Source organism: Dama dama, chromosome 26 (genome assembly GCF_033118175.1).
Source record: "Dama dama isolate Ldn47 chromosome 26, ASM3311817v1, whole genome shotgun sequence".
Lineage (NCBI taxonomy): Eukaryota > Metazoa > Chordata > Mammalia > Artiodactyla > Cervidae > Dama > Dama dama.
The window spans coordinates 38,834,435-38,849,676 of record NC_083706.1 but is presented as its reverse complement, the minus strand read 5'-3'; the positions used below and the strand labels follow the sequence as shown (position 1 = coordinate 38,849,676).

General features: G+C 36.2%; 1 protein-coding gene across 6 annotated transcripts in view; it reads right to left on the bottom strand.

Moving 5' to 3' along the window:
- The window catches only part of STXBP5 (syntaxin binding protein 5), a 158,249-nt gene that overhangs the window by 98,557 nt on the left and 44,450 nt on the right, over window positions 1-15,242 (bottom strand). For all 6 annotated transcript variants that reach the window (XM_061130157.1, XM_061130156.1, XM_061130158.1 and 3 more), the window contains 3 exons: window positions 12,286-12,420; window positions 11,882-11,945; window positions 3,052-3,135 (listed from right to left, as the gene is read on the bottom strand). In XM_061130157.1, the coding sequence (XP_060986140.1) occupies window positions 3,052-3,135; window positions 11,882-11,945; window positions 12,286-12,420 (283 nt within the window). The remainder of the gene's footprint in view (window positions 1-3,051; window positions 3,136-11,881; window positions 11,946-12,285; window positions 12,421-15,242) is intronic.

Here is a 15,242-nt window from a genome sequence, read left to right as displayed (position 1 = left end):
CTCTATAAACTTCTAGAATACATAGATAGCTTAGAAATTCAATGAACTCAAAGCAGAAGAAACTTGAAGAAAACTACATAAACGTACATCATATTTCAATTGCTTAAAACTGGAACTTTAATGATAAGAGATCCTTAAAAGCAACCAGATGGTGGGGACAGGGAGGGGATCAGGTTAAATGGAGAAAAGCAGAGATTAAGATGACAGCAGATAGCTCCTTAGAAACAATGTAAGAATGCAGTTGAATAATACCTTTACAGTTCTGAGAGAAAAAACTGTCAACCCAGGATTATATCCATCAAAGATATCTTCTCAAAAACAGAGGTAAAATAAACACATTTACACACATAAAGGACTCAAAGAAGACATCATTTGCAGATTTTTCACTATAAGACATGTTACAAGAAGTCCTTCATGCAGAAGGTAAATGATATGAGATGGAAATGTGGCTCTACTCAAAGGAATGAAGAATACCTAAATGGCAGATATGTAGGTATATATTAATTATACTCTTATTTTTTATCAAATGTCTCTAGGAGAACAGTCTGATAAGTCAGGACATTAGCTTTAAAGAAACTCTCTGTTTTTAGCTGTGCTGGTCTTTGCTGCGGTGCAGGCTTTTCTCTGGTTGCGGTGTGCCGCCTTCTCACTGCAGTGGCTTCCCTTGTTGCAGAGCACGAGATCCTAGGGTGTGCAGGTTTCAGCATTTGCAGCTCTCAGGCTCTGGAGCACAAGCTCAGAAGTTGTGGGGCAAGGGCTTAATTGCTTCACTCACGTGTGAATCTTCCCAGATCAGGGACCAAACCCATGTCTCCTGCATTGGCAGGCAGATTCTTTACCACTGAGCCACGAGGGAAGCCCAATTATACTCTTTTAAATACTTTTCACTTTTTCTTCTGGTATGTAGTTAAATTACTTGGAAACAGCCTGGACTTTTTAAGACTTGCTTAAGCTCTGTTAGGCTAGCTAAGCCAGTCTTTAATGCAGGGCTAGTCTGTCCCTACGACAAGGCCAATACCTTTTTGAGTATGCTTCGTGATGCCCTGTCCATTACAAGCATTCTCTGTTCTGTTGGGAATATGACCTATTCTTAGTCCTGTGTGTGCTATGAGAACTGTTTTACCTACTCCTTTCCAATGGATCTATTCTAAACCTCACACTCATGCACTAATCATTATTCAGTTCAACTTAAGACTAAGGTAAAGGGCTCCTTGTGGATTTTTAAAACTCTCTCACAAGGCAGGTCCCTACATTCTGTTACCTTGTCTTATCAGTTATGGATATCTTTCCTCATTTCCCAATTCTGTTTCCTTAATTCAGGGAGACTGCTGGGTTTAATGTAGGTTCCCCCTTGCCCACCTCCCTTCATGGAATGAGACCTGGAAAATCTCTCCAGACCATAAGCTAATGCAATTGAAAGGCTCACCTTTTCCCCCTAAGGAATCCCTGTTCTATACTGTTAATTTCTATAAACTGTTCTTACATATATTTTCCCAGTGTGTTTGTTTAAACTAAGAGGGTAAATTCCCTGTGATTCAATAGTGGCTAAAGCCAAGAAAACTATTTAAATTACAAAAGCAAAATAAAAAAAGTCAAATATCCTTAAAATATGCTTTCATTTTGACACAAGAAACAGTTCTACAGGCCAAAGCTTCCAGAGAAATGACAAGAACTCTTTATTAAAAATACTCTCTTAAAATAATTTTAAGATCTTGACTGGTAAATGACAGAGTATTTACTAACCAAAAGGCTTTAAAAAAAAAAAAGTATACAGTTATGGAAACAAACAAAATTCTCTTTCGGTCAAGCTTATAAAGATAATATGCAGACATTTACAAAGTATTCCCAGTTTTGCTATAGTTACTCAATGTAATCTGTTTGACTAACTGAAATCATCAATATGAACACATGACATTTCTTAAAAATAAACCAAAAAAACCACTTACACATTTCCTAGATCTATTCTCTGAATTAAAAACTGTGAACACTCCTGGTACCCAAATTATGGTCACCAGACACCATTTCTCACCGAAAGAACCCAGTTTCCAGGAAAAAGATACTCTAAATTTGGGACAGAAATATTCAAGTTTAATAGGTATGCTTTATTATAACAGATGGCAAGGAAGCTAGCTAAGACTATTATCAAAGGACTTAGGAAACAAATGGAAGAGATTCACTGATGAAAGATGGGACAATTTGAAAATCAATAAGGCTAATAACTTTAGTGTACTGAAGCATATGAAATAATGTTTAAATCTTTTAGTACACAGTGAAATGGGAAACAAGATCAAAATGCTTATCATTAAGATTACTACAGAACAGCCCCTTTTACTGAAATAAGAAGAAATAAGCATTTATCCTGCCTTTCCTATCCAAATTGTACAACTACATAATCAAAAGAGCAGGTGAGAAGCTTCTCTTTACATAAGTATCCCAGATATTCGATAGAGAAGGAATTATAAAATTAGAACTTCTCTACTGTGCAAAAACTACGTGGTAATGGATTTAGGCCTTGAACATAACTGACTGCTAATATCACAGACACTAATGTTCAATCTGGGAGAAGAGCATCAGCATCATCTAAGAAGTAGTCTTGCTAAAAACAAAACCAAAAAATGAACCTAAATTTGGTCATCTCACTAAACCATCCAACTTATAGGAAATCTGAAGGCAATAAAAATCTTTTTTTTATTAATCACAATCTTTATCTGGATTCTAAAGCAAGCAAGCTATAAATATTTCCAGTACACTATCATTTGTATAAAATAAAAAGCTAGCACACATTTGTTAATTTGTTTGTAAATGCAGAAAATACCTCTGGAAGAATACGTGAGAAACTAACATTGGGATGAGGTAAGGGAATTGGATGGCCAAATGACAGGAGCCGGTGAGATCATTTTTGTATCTTTTGAGCTATGTGAATATATTATATGATACATGTGCAAAAATTTGTGTGTTACAGTAACTACAAAGATTGCCTAAAGTCATTAATTAAAGAAGTCTTAGAGAAGCCATTCTGAACTGGAGAAATGACAAAAATAATGTTATTACCTCATCGTAGGTGTATCTATAGTCGGCTTTCTTTGACTTGAGGTCCCATAACACTACTGTTCCAGATTCAAAGCCAATCAAAAGCTGTAATAAAAGAGAATGCTACATTACCTAGGATTGACATTAATCATATGAAACATTTACTTGCTGACAATAAAGATAACTATTATTATTCATACGCTTTGGGTACAAAATTATAGCATCATTAAACATCTGCATTGCTAATCGCTAATTACATGGATGACATATGCAAATACTGCATTGCATATTTATATGCCTTTGATTTCAACATACATCATACAATTGATTATTGAAAATGAAAACAGTACCATTTTGAAGTCCAGAGTGCACATTTCCATTCATTAATGTACTAATAAAAATGAAAATTTACATGTGCTTTAAAGTTTACAAACTTCTCTAATTTAACACACTATCAGGCAGTATCATTTATTCATCTACTGATTAGTTCCAAATTATATCTAGCCTAGACCTCTCTTGTGAGATTCAGACTTATAATTCCAATGGTCACATGTTCACATATTTATTCCACAAGAACCTCAAAGCAAATATATCCATAAGTGAATTCATTACTTTCTTCCCTACTGTCTTTTTCTTCTATTTCCTGTTACAGAGGCTTTCTCAGTATTTTTAAAAATATTTTTTAAGAGGCTCAAGTAAAAACTTTGGCATCAACCTCAATCCTAGTGTCTTTCCCACCAGGTAAAATCATCAAGTAATTTAAAAATTACACTCATACAATTTATTTTTTTCCACTTCCAATACATCTCTCCTGGTTCAATACACAAAGATCTCTTTTCTCGCTTTTGGTCTCTCTGACTTGCTAGTCTTGTTCCTTATTTACTTCATTCCATATCGTAGCTAGAGTGATAGTTCTATAATACAAGTCTGATCATGTAATGTATGCTTTTATTTAAAACTTTTTAATGCCTTATGCTTATTTTTAGGATCAAGTCCAAAGTTTACAATCTGACCTACAAGATATATCATGGTCTGACCTCTGCTTAACCCCTCAGCTTCATGCTGTTCCACATTCCTATCACCCAGTGCATTCCAGTGTATCTTTCAGGTCATGCTCTCTTACCTCTACATGCTGTCTTTACCTTTACACACAGCCTCTGCACATGCTGGCATCCTAACTGGACCACTTCATCTGAAGTCATCCTTTTTGCCTGACTAATCCTACTAATCCTTCAGGTCATTTTAGCTATCACTTCCTCCTGGAAGCCTTCCTTGACCTACCAAATGTAAGTCAGCACCCTTCTTATTTGCTCCAACCGCAACTTGTACATTTTTTAGCCTGAAAGGTCACTCTACAATTTAATAATGTCCTTTTCTTTATCTGAATTCTCTTGCAGACTATAACATTGGTTTATTTAACAAGAATTGGTTTTATCTTGTTTACTACTATACTTCTAACATAAGACAGACCGTCTGATATGACATAGGTATTTAATCCATTTTTTGTGAATAAATAAGTTCCAAAATGAAATCCATGTTCTTGCCTCACAAACTGCCTACTGTCTACACTTGCATTTTATAAATCTTAGTGTTTTGTCTGCTTGTAACCTCCTTCCTTTTTATCCACCTTTGGTGTTGCTTCCTTGGGTAAGCCTACCCAGTTCCTCTGGACAAAGATGCTCCTTCTCCTATATTAATATGTGCATTTTCATCTCTAGTCTCTACAGACATCTCTAGTATCTAATATACTGTCTAACACACAGTAGATGTTCAATAAATATTTGTTTAATAAGTACATGAATAATCAGCAACTAGCCAATAATCATTCACATAATCTGGAGATATGAATGAATTTGGAGGCAGGCCCAGTAATTTTCACTAAATAGTAACTTAGTGTATTTCAGTATATAAGGGGCACTCAGAAGACCAAGTCACTGAAACTAACAAAACAGATTTACATCTTGGTAGGAACTATAGCTAATTTTCTTAACATAAACTCTCCTTTCCTTGACCATCTGTAATACATACTCCTTCTGGGAAAAAACTGGTATTTGTTTCCTTTACCCTTTTTAGTCCTTCTAAGCATCCTGGACATGTGTATGGCATTTTCTGATGGGGGACATAAGAGAGGAACTTCAGGAATAAGGAAAGAGATGGAAAAAGATAACAGTTAAGAATCAATGTATAATTTTATATCCTGCAACTTTACTATATTCATTGATTAGCTCTAGTAATTTTCTGGTAGAGTCTTTAGGATTTTCTATGTAGAGGTCATGTCATCTGCAAACAGTGAGAGTTTCACTTCTTCTTTTCCTATCTGGATTCCTTTTACTTCTTTTTCTGCTCTGATTGCTGTGGCCAAAACTTCCAACACTATGTTGAATAGTAGTGGTGAGAGTGGGCACCCTTGTCTTGTTCCTGATTTCAGGGGAAATGCTTTCAATTTTTCACCATTGAGGGTGATGCTTGCTGTGGGTTTGTCATATATAGCTTTTATTATGTTGAGGTATGTTCCTTCTATTCCTGCTTTCTGGAGAGTTTTAATCATAAATGAGGGCTGAATTTTGTCAAAGGCTTTCTCTGCATCTATTGAGATAATCATATGGTTTTTATCTTTCAATTTGTTAATGTGGTGTATTACATTGATTGATTTGTGGATATTAAAGAATCCTTGCATTCCTGGGATAAAGCCCACTTGGTCATGGTGTATGATTTTTTTAATATGTTGTTGGATTCTGTTTGCTAGAATTTTGTTAAGGATTTTTGCATCTATGTTCATCAGTGATATTGGCCTGTGCATTCCTATATACTAACAATGAAAAAACAGAAAGAGAAATTAAGGAAACAATACCATTCACCATTGCAACAAAAAGAATAAAATACTTAGGAGTATATCTACCTAAAGAAACAAAAGACCTATACATAGAAAACTATAAAACACTGATGAAAGAAATCAAAGAGGACACAGATGGAGAAACATACCGTGTTCATGGATTGGAAGAATCAATATTGTCAAAATGGCTATTCTACCCAAAGCAATCTATAGATTCAATGCAATCCCTATCAAGCTACCAACGGTATTTTTCACAGAACTAGACCAAAGAATTTCACAATTTGTATGGAAATACAAAAAACCTCAAATAGCCAAAGTAATCTTGAGAAAGAAGAATGGAACTGGAGGAATCAACCTGCCTGACTTCAGACTCTACTACAAAGCCACAGTCATCAAGACAGTATGGTACTGGCACAAAGACAGAAATATAGATCAATGGAACAGAATAGAAAGCCCAGAGATAAATCCACGAACCTATGGACACCTTATCTTTGACAAAGGAGGCAAGGATATACAATGGAAAAAAGACAACCTCTTTAACAAGTGGTGCTGGGAAAACTGGTCAACCACTTGTAAAAGAATGAAACTACAACACTTTCTAACACCATACACAAAAATAAACTCAAAATGGATTAAAGATCTAAATGTCAGACCAGAAACTATAAAACTCCTAGAGGAGAACATACGCAAAACACTCTCCGACATAAATCACAGCAAGATCCTCTATGACCCACCTCCCAGAATATTGGAAATAAAAGCAAAACTAAACAAATGGGACCTAATGAAACTTAAAAGCTTTTGCACTACAAAGGAAACTATAAGTAAGGTGAAAAGACAGCCCTCAGATTGGGAGAAAATAATAGCAAATGAAGAAACAGACAAAGGATTAATCTCAAAAATATACAAGCAACTCCTGCAGCTCAATTCCAGAAAAATAAATGACCCAATCAAAAAATGGGGCAAAGAACTAAACAGACATTTCTCCAAAGAAGACATACAGATGGCTAACAAACACATGAAAAGATGCTCAACATCACTCATTATCAGAGAAATGCAAATCAAAACCACAATGAGGTACCATTACACGCCAGTCAGGATGGCTGCTATCCAAAAGTCTACAAGCAATAAATGCTGGAGAGGGTGTGGAGAAAAGGGAACCCTCTTACACTGTTGGTGCGAATGCAAACTAGTACAGCCGCTATGGAAAACAGTGTGGAGATTTCTTAAAAAACTGGAAATAGAACTGCCATATGACCCAGCAATCCCACTTCTGGGCATACACACTGAGGAAACCAGATCTGAAAGAGACATGTGCACCCCAATGTTCATCGCAGCACTGTTTATAATAGCCAGGACATGGAAGCAACCTAGATGCCCATCAGCAGACGAATGGATAAGGAAGCTGTGGTACATATACACCATGGAATATTACTCAGCCATTAAAAAGAATTCATTTGAACCAGTTCTAATGAGATGGATGAAACTGGAACCCCTTATACAGAGTGAAGTAAGCCAGAAAGATAAAGAACATTACAGCATACTAACACATATATATGGAATTTAGAAAGAAGATGGCAATGATAACCCTATATGCAAAACAGAAAAAGAGACACAGAAATACAGAACAGACTTTGGAACTCTCTGGGAGAAGGTGAGGGTGGGATGTTTTGAAAGAACAGCATGTATACTATCTATGGTGAAACAGATCACCAGCCCAGGTGGGATGCATGAGACAAATGCTCCGGCCTGGTGCACTGGGAAGACCCAGAGGAATCAGGTGGAGAGGGAGGTGGGAGGGGGGATTGGGATGGGGAATACGTGTAACTCTATGGCTGACTCATATCAATGTATGACAAAACCCACTGAAATGTTGTGAAGTAATTAGCCTCCAACTAATAAAAAAAAAAAAAAATAGTGAGTGAAACATGAAAAAAAAAAAATGAACTCTGAAACTAAAAAAAAAAAAAAAAGAATCAATGTGTAGTGTGAATTTTATGTATAGTGTAAAACAATACTGGATTGTTCAGGACACAGGTAACTTACATTCTAGGCCCAGATCTACCAACAGTAATTATTCAACTTAAATATGTTACCCATCGAGACGTTAACAACGTAAGAGGATTATAGTAAACTTTAACCCCTCCAGCCAGCTCTACCTTCCTACAAATATCAGAAATCTGTGCCAACAAGTTAGACTTTAACCCCTGTAATCTCCTAAACAGTAAAAAATAGAAGAACTAAAGGATGTGGTACTTATGAACAGAAAATTCAAAGATTATTCCCACTAGAATCTATAACTCTTAGAAATGTTAATTTTTTAACAGTACTGTTGATGAATTTTCTTTGAATTTTTCTCTCATAAAAAGCATTCATCAGGTATGCTGATACAGCTCTTCACATTAATACGTGATCTAAATCTTACAGAAGAAATGTAGCATAATGGAGAGAGAGTACTCTGAGGTTGGAATCAGAGAAATCACTATTCAAAATCCCAGCTCCACCAATATCTAGCCTTGTACTTCTAGAATACGTAACTGGATCAAGTATCTGCCTGATTATCTATAAAACAGGGAAAACAGCTCACTTAAGATTTGTTGGGAGGATCAAATAAAAATAGTGCACATAAAGTGGAAAGCAGGGCCCGACAAAGTAGGGGTCAATAAATGGTAGTTATTACTGTTACTGTTAAGTAAGGAATTTGACATGAACACTTAACTTTCTTGGGCCAGGGTCTGTGCTTAATGTGGCAGCATCATCCACCATAAGGTTAGCTTTGGAAGAACACGTCCTATCACCTTACCTCTTTTTTCAGTGACACAATGTCAAAGAGATCTTTAGAAATAGGAATCAGTAGCGTGAAGGAAATTTTTCTATTAGAAACCAAAAGTTAGATAATATCATCTGTTCTAGCACCCTAATACTTAAAAATGTCTGAAAGAGATTAATTCTGGGAACTAAGGAGGACAATATAACGCCACGTTTCAAAAAATGAGGATGACATAAATTTTTTCAATTAAATACATATTGAACCAGGATTCCCAGGCAGTGCTAGTGGTAAAGAACTGCCTGTGAATGCAAGAGACGTAAGAGACGTGGGTCCGATCCCTGGGTTGAGAAGATGCCCCAAAGAAGGAAATGGCAACCCATTCCAGATTTCCTGCCTGGAGAATCCCATGGACAGAGGAGCCTGGCGGGTTACAGTCCAAAGAGTCGTAAAGAGCCATATATGACTGAAGTGACTTAGCACAAACATACTGAACAGTTATTATTTTATTGTATGTTGAGTGCTATAGGAAATATAAACTTGCATAAATACTATCTTTGTGCTCAAGGAGTCCTTCAAGCTCAGGGGAGTTGAGATAACACATTTCTAATTCAAAGCAATATGCGGTAAATACTGTACAACTTGCACAACTTAGGTGCTAATAAATTTAGAAATGACAGAAAGAATTTTGTCAGGATTATCAAGAAAGATTATCATGAAAGATACGTTATTTTAATCTGAGCCTCAAGATGTAAGTAGGAATTTAGCAGAGAAAGAACAGTGAGAAGGAATTCTGAACAAAAGGTCTTCCATAAAGAAGTCATGGAGATAGTAAAGACCAGCTCACATGTGGGCAACAGTAACTATTTGCTTCAGCACAGTGTTCAGGTAAGGTTGTTCTCAAAGATAATGAAACCCAGGGTTATGTTTTACAGAAACACTGCTTTGTTTGTTTGACAATATAGAACGACTGAAAGCTTTGGGACAGGAGAACAAGATTAAAATGGCACTCCAGGAAGACTGATCTGGAGATGACTCAAGATTGGGTAGGAATGCCTTGAACTGCAGTGGTGGGAAGGAGACTGAACAGCAAAGAGACACTGCAGTGGAAGGACTGAAATGATTCAGTGACTGAGTCAGTGTAAAAGAAACGCAAGTTTCCAACTCTTCTACCAGGTCACCTACCTAAAGGCTGGCTTTCAGACAATTATCTTATACCAAAAATAAATAAGTGAAGATACAGGTTATTGTAACTTGCTTCATGGAAAGTTTCTCTCAAAACATACAATGGCATGATTAAGTCAGCTCCAAACAGTACAGTACAGCCATCCTTTTGTTTTCCCAGTGTCAAATAAGAGAACAGTGTTAAAACAACATATAGACATCACCACTCCCAGTAATTAAGGAAAGGAAAAACCTGAGTAAACTGCTTCACAAAATCCAGAAGTTTCATTTCACTGATTTCTGCTAGTGATTAACTTCCTGGTATTTATGCAAACTAATTATAATGAAACTTTATAAGTAGAAAAAACATAATTAAATAGAACTGAGACTGGTTTAAATTATGAAATAGAGATTCATGGAAATGAAAATTTTACTGTTTTTTTTTTAGTGTATTAAAGAACCTAAACTAAATTTTATTGCTTTTCAGGGTATTAACCTAAATTAACAACAGCTAGGTAATGACTGCATGGAACTGGTTTCGAGTATAAAAAGTATTATTTTCAAAAATACCTATTAACATGAGCCTCTGGTTAATATTAACTTTGGTTAATAAAATAGTCTTTGACTGTGTGGACCACAACAAACTGTAGAAAATTCTTAAAGAGAATAGCAGACCACCTTACCTGCCTCCTGAGAAATGTGTATGCAGGTCAAAAAGCAACAGTTAGAACTGGACAGGGAACAACAGACTGGTTCCAAATCAGGAAAGGAGTATGTCAACGTTGTATACTGTCACCCTGCTTATTTAACTTATATGCAGAGTACATCATGCAAAATGCCTGGCTGGATGAAGCTGGAATCAAGATTACCGGGAGAAATATCAATAACCTCAGATATGCAGATGACACCACCTTTATGGTAGAAAGGAAGAGGAACTCAAGAGCCTCTTGATGAAAGTGAAAAGAGGAGAATGAAAAAGTTGGCTTAAAACTCAACATTCAAAAAACTTAGATCATGGTATCTGGTCCCATCACTTCACGGCAAATAGATGGGGAAAACAGTGAGAGACTTTATTTTGGGGGGCTCCAAAATCACTGCAGATAGTGACTACAGCCATGAAATTAAAAGACACTCACTCCTTGGAAGAAAAGCTATGACAAACCTAGACAGCATATAAAAAAGCAGAGACATTACTTCACCAACAAAAGTCCGTCTAGCCAAAGCTATGGTTTTTCCAGTAGTAATGTATGGATGTGAAAGTTGGACCATAGAGAAAGTTGAGTGCTGAAGAATTGATGCTTTTGGATTGTGACGTTGGAGAAGACTCTTGAGAATCCCTTGAACTGCAAGGAGATCCAACCAGTCCATCAGAAAGGAGATCAGTCCTGAATATTCATTGGAAGGACTGATGTTGAAGCTGAAACTCCAATACTTTGGCCATCTGATGCAAAGAACTGACTCACTGGAAAAGACTCTGATGCTGGGAAAGATTGGAGGCAGGAGGAGAAGGGGACGAAAGAGGATGAGATGGTTGGATGGCATCACTGACTCGATGGACATGAGCTTGAGCAAGCACCAAGAGTTGGTGATGGACAGGTAAGCCTGGCATGCTGCAGTCCATGGGGTTGCAAACAGTTGGACATGACTGAGTGAGTGAAGTGAACTGATTAACCTGAGATTTTTATGAAGAAAAATTTAGGAGAGAGAGGTGTTATGTGATAAGTATTATAAAAATTGTATAACTACAAAGTATAAGAAAGAATTCAAAATCAGAAGAAAATAGGTTTTCTCTGGATTATCAAGAGAATCGGGGGAATTATTACAAATAAGCAAAAAACAAGTTAATAAGCTTTAATTGTATTTATTAAATTTTACTTGTTTTAGGGTTTTCTTCTTTAAAATGTAAGTGATTTTAATTCTTTCACTTGTTCCTTATAATCTATAAATAAGAAATTGTTTATATGATATACAACCTTTGTTAGCAATCTCAAATTTGCAGAGTAAGTGTGATTCCAGAATAGTTTGAATACTTAAAAAATACTGGAATTCATGCATTTAAATAATAAATATATTTATTTGAAACAATCTACCTTTCCTTCATCCATTGGATTATCACTTATATGGACAACAGGCCCTGGGTGAGATTTAGATGACCTGAAAGAAAAAAAGTTAAGATTTTTTTTTCTCAACCAAAAATTGCATACAACACATTCATTACAACAGAAATAATGACTAGAAAATCAAGATATATCTACAAGGGTTGAAAACATTTCAGTAAATGACTGCTATCTTTATTTTACTCAGTTCTAGCCTCCAATTGGGGTATGTCATTCAATTCTACAGTTCATATCAAAAATAAGAAAAGTTGCATTATGCTTAGAAAAAAAAGCTCCATTAATATTTACTCAGAGAAAAAGAAGTCATACAGGTAAGAATGCAGCTGAACTGAGGCCTACAGAGTAGAAACAGATATGCAATATTTGCTCAAACTCACAATTCAATGGCTTTATTCCACATAATGACGTAGCCTGAGAGTGTGAAGGACTCCACGTTGACAATATGTATGTTACCTCGTTCAGTGCCCACATAGAGCCACTTACTCTGGAAAGGCAGATGGCAAAATGTAACCCTGCAAAACAAAATATATCCAAAGGAAATGAGAAAAATATCTGGTAAATTTTATTAACTGTGTCAGAGAAGTAATACTGATATATACAATTTAGGAAACAAAAAAGATACAACCATCATATTTACCTCACTGCAGTTAATATTCAATTATGCTAATTCTATGTTAATGTCAAATATAAGTCACTACAGAAATAAATAGCATAACAGAGAAAAGATGAGTTTGACATTAGTATGTGTTTCATATCTGGCTATTTCAAATCCACTGTGTTACTTCAGGCACATCAGAAACTGAATCTGTGAAGCCACAAACTGAGTCTAACACTCATCACTTCTGGGCACTATCATATTCCTCAGAAGTTATTAAACACACGAATCCATCTCAAAACCTGTGCTGACTATTCCTTCCATGCAAAATGCTCCTCCTGCTCACAATTTTCTTCTGCTCAAGATCCAGTTAAAATACTACCTTCATTCAAATTGATATCCCAATACTTTTGTATTTCTATCTGGCTTGCCTTATAAAAGTCTACCTTTCTCACTGACTTGTAAGCCTCTGGAGGGCAAAGATCCTCTGTACTCAGGCTTAGATAATGACATTGGAATATGTTCAAACGATCTCTTTCCGATGATCTTCGTTGACACATTATAAAAATTTATAGGCATGAATTAAAGTTTATAATCATTCAAACAATTTCAAACATTTTCTATATAAGCTCAATTGATTACAAGGTAAAGAATGGAACCTACCTTGTCCTTTTATGTTATGAAACCATATAAACTCATTTTTTTCAGACAATGTGTTGTGTCTTTCAAAATATACTATTTAAGATTTTAATGGAATAGCCCTTCAAATAATATACAATGAAGATAATCACTGCTGAACTGACACTAAGCATTAGACAAGATGTAACATACCAAACATTTGTTATTCCTATTAACATAATTTCATCACACTGAAACTTCAAGATGAAAACACTTCAAATACATGCAATTCATGGTCTCACTATTTCCCAAAGGTAATAGGTAATTACTTAAGATTCATCATCTAAATTTTTTGTTAAGTGTTTTATATGACAGCATGTCATCTTTCCAAAGGATTTATGTGTTAATTGAACAAAGCAAAGAAATGACTACTGAATCAAAAAAACACAGCGTCTTATTACTTTTTGGGCTTCCCTGGTGGCTCAGATAGTAAAGAATCTGCCTGCAATGTTGGAGACCCAGGTTTGATCCCTGGGTTGGAGAGGTCCCCTGGAGGAGGGTATAGCAACCCACTCCAGTATTCTTGCCTGGAGAATCCCATGAACAGAGGACCCTGGTGGATTCCAGTCCATGGTGTTTCCAAGAGTCGTACATGACTGAGCAACTAAGCAGACACACCTTACTCCACAGGCAGTAAGTCCACAGTACTTTTACAAAAACTTAGGACTACATAGGGTTCAGAATTTTCCACATTTTAGAAAGGTACATAATGAGTATTTTGTGTATTACCTAGTATGGTGGTGTGTTAGTTGCTCAGTCGTGTCCGACTCTTTGTGACCCCACAGGGTGTAGCCCACTAGGCTCCTCCGTCCAAGGGACTTTCCAGGCAAGAATACTGGAGTGGGTTGCCATTTCCTTCTCCAGAGGATATTCCTGAGTATGGTAGTATGTGGGTGCTAAGTCATTTAGTCGTGTCTGATTCTTTGCGACACCATAGACTGTAGTCTGCCAGGCTTCTCTGTTCATGGGATTCTCCGGGAAAGAACACTGGAGTGGGGTTGCCATGCCCTTCTCCAGGGGATCTTCCTGACCGAGGGATTGAACCCATGTCTCTTACATATCCTGCTCTGGCAGGCAGCTTCTTTATGCGCTAACATCTGGTGAACGCACTGATTATTTTTGAGGAATAATTTCTGGCAATTGCGTTTACTTGAGACATAATCATCATATAAAAGTAGTTTTGGGTGTACAACATAACACTTCAACATATGTATATATTATGCAATGATTACCACAATAAATCTAGTTATCATCCATAGGTACAGGTATAGTAAAAAATTTTTTTCTGTGATGCGGACGTTTAGTACCTACTCTCTCCAAAAAGTTCAAATATATAACACAGTGTTATTACCTATAATCACGGGTGGTTTCTTAAAAAGCTAAATGTACACCCACCATATGAACTGCCCATGCCATTCCTAGGTATTTAAATCAGAAGAAAGGAAGCGTATGTACAGGTCTACACAAGACCTGTACACAAACGTTCAGAGCGACTTTGCAAGAGCCCTAAAGTGGAAATAAACCAAAGGTCCTTCAACAGGTAAATGAACAAACGTATATACTTAGAATAGTATTTTATGTGTTATGTACTTAGAATATTATTCAGTAGTAAATAAAAATAAACCATATATGCAACAATACCAATTAATCTCAAAGTACTGAAGATGAGGGAAAACCAGACAAAAAAGATATATTACATGGTTCTGCATACAATGTATATGCAATAGAAAAATACAAACTAATCTACTGTAACAGAAAACAAGTCAGAGCTTGCCTGGAATTGTGGGGTAGGGACCAGCAACAGAAGACGGGAGGGATTACCACAGGAAACATTCTGAGATGATGGGCAGGTTCATTATCTTGATTATGGTGACAGTTTCATGGGTACACATATGTGTCAAAACTTATCAAACTGAACACTTTAAATGTGTGCAGTTTACTATATGTCCATTATACCTAAATCAAGCTTTATAAAAATTTTTTTCAGAGCTGTGTGGTTTTAGGAATTATGAAAACAAGATTGTCACTCTACTACTTAGGCAACAAGCTCTGGAGTTAAAC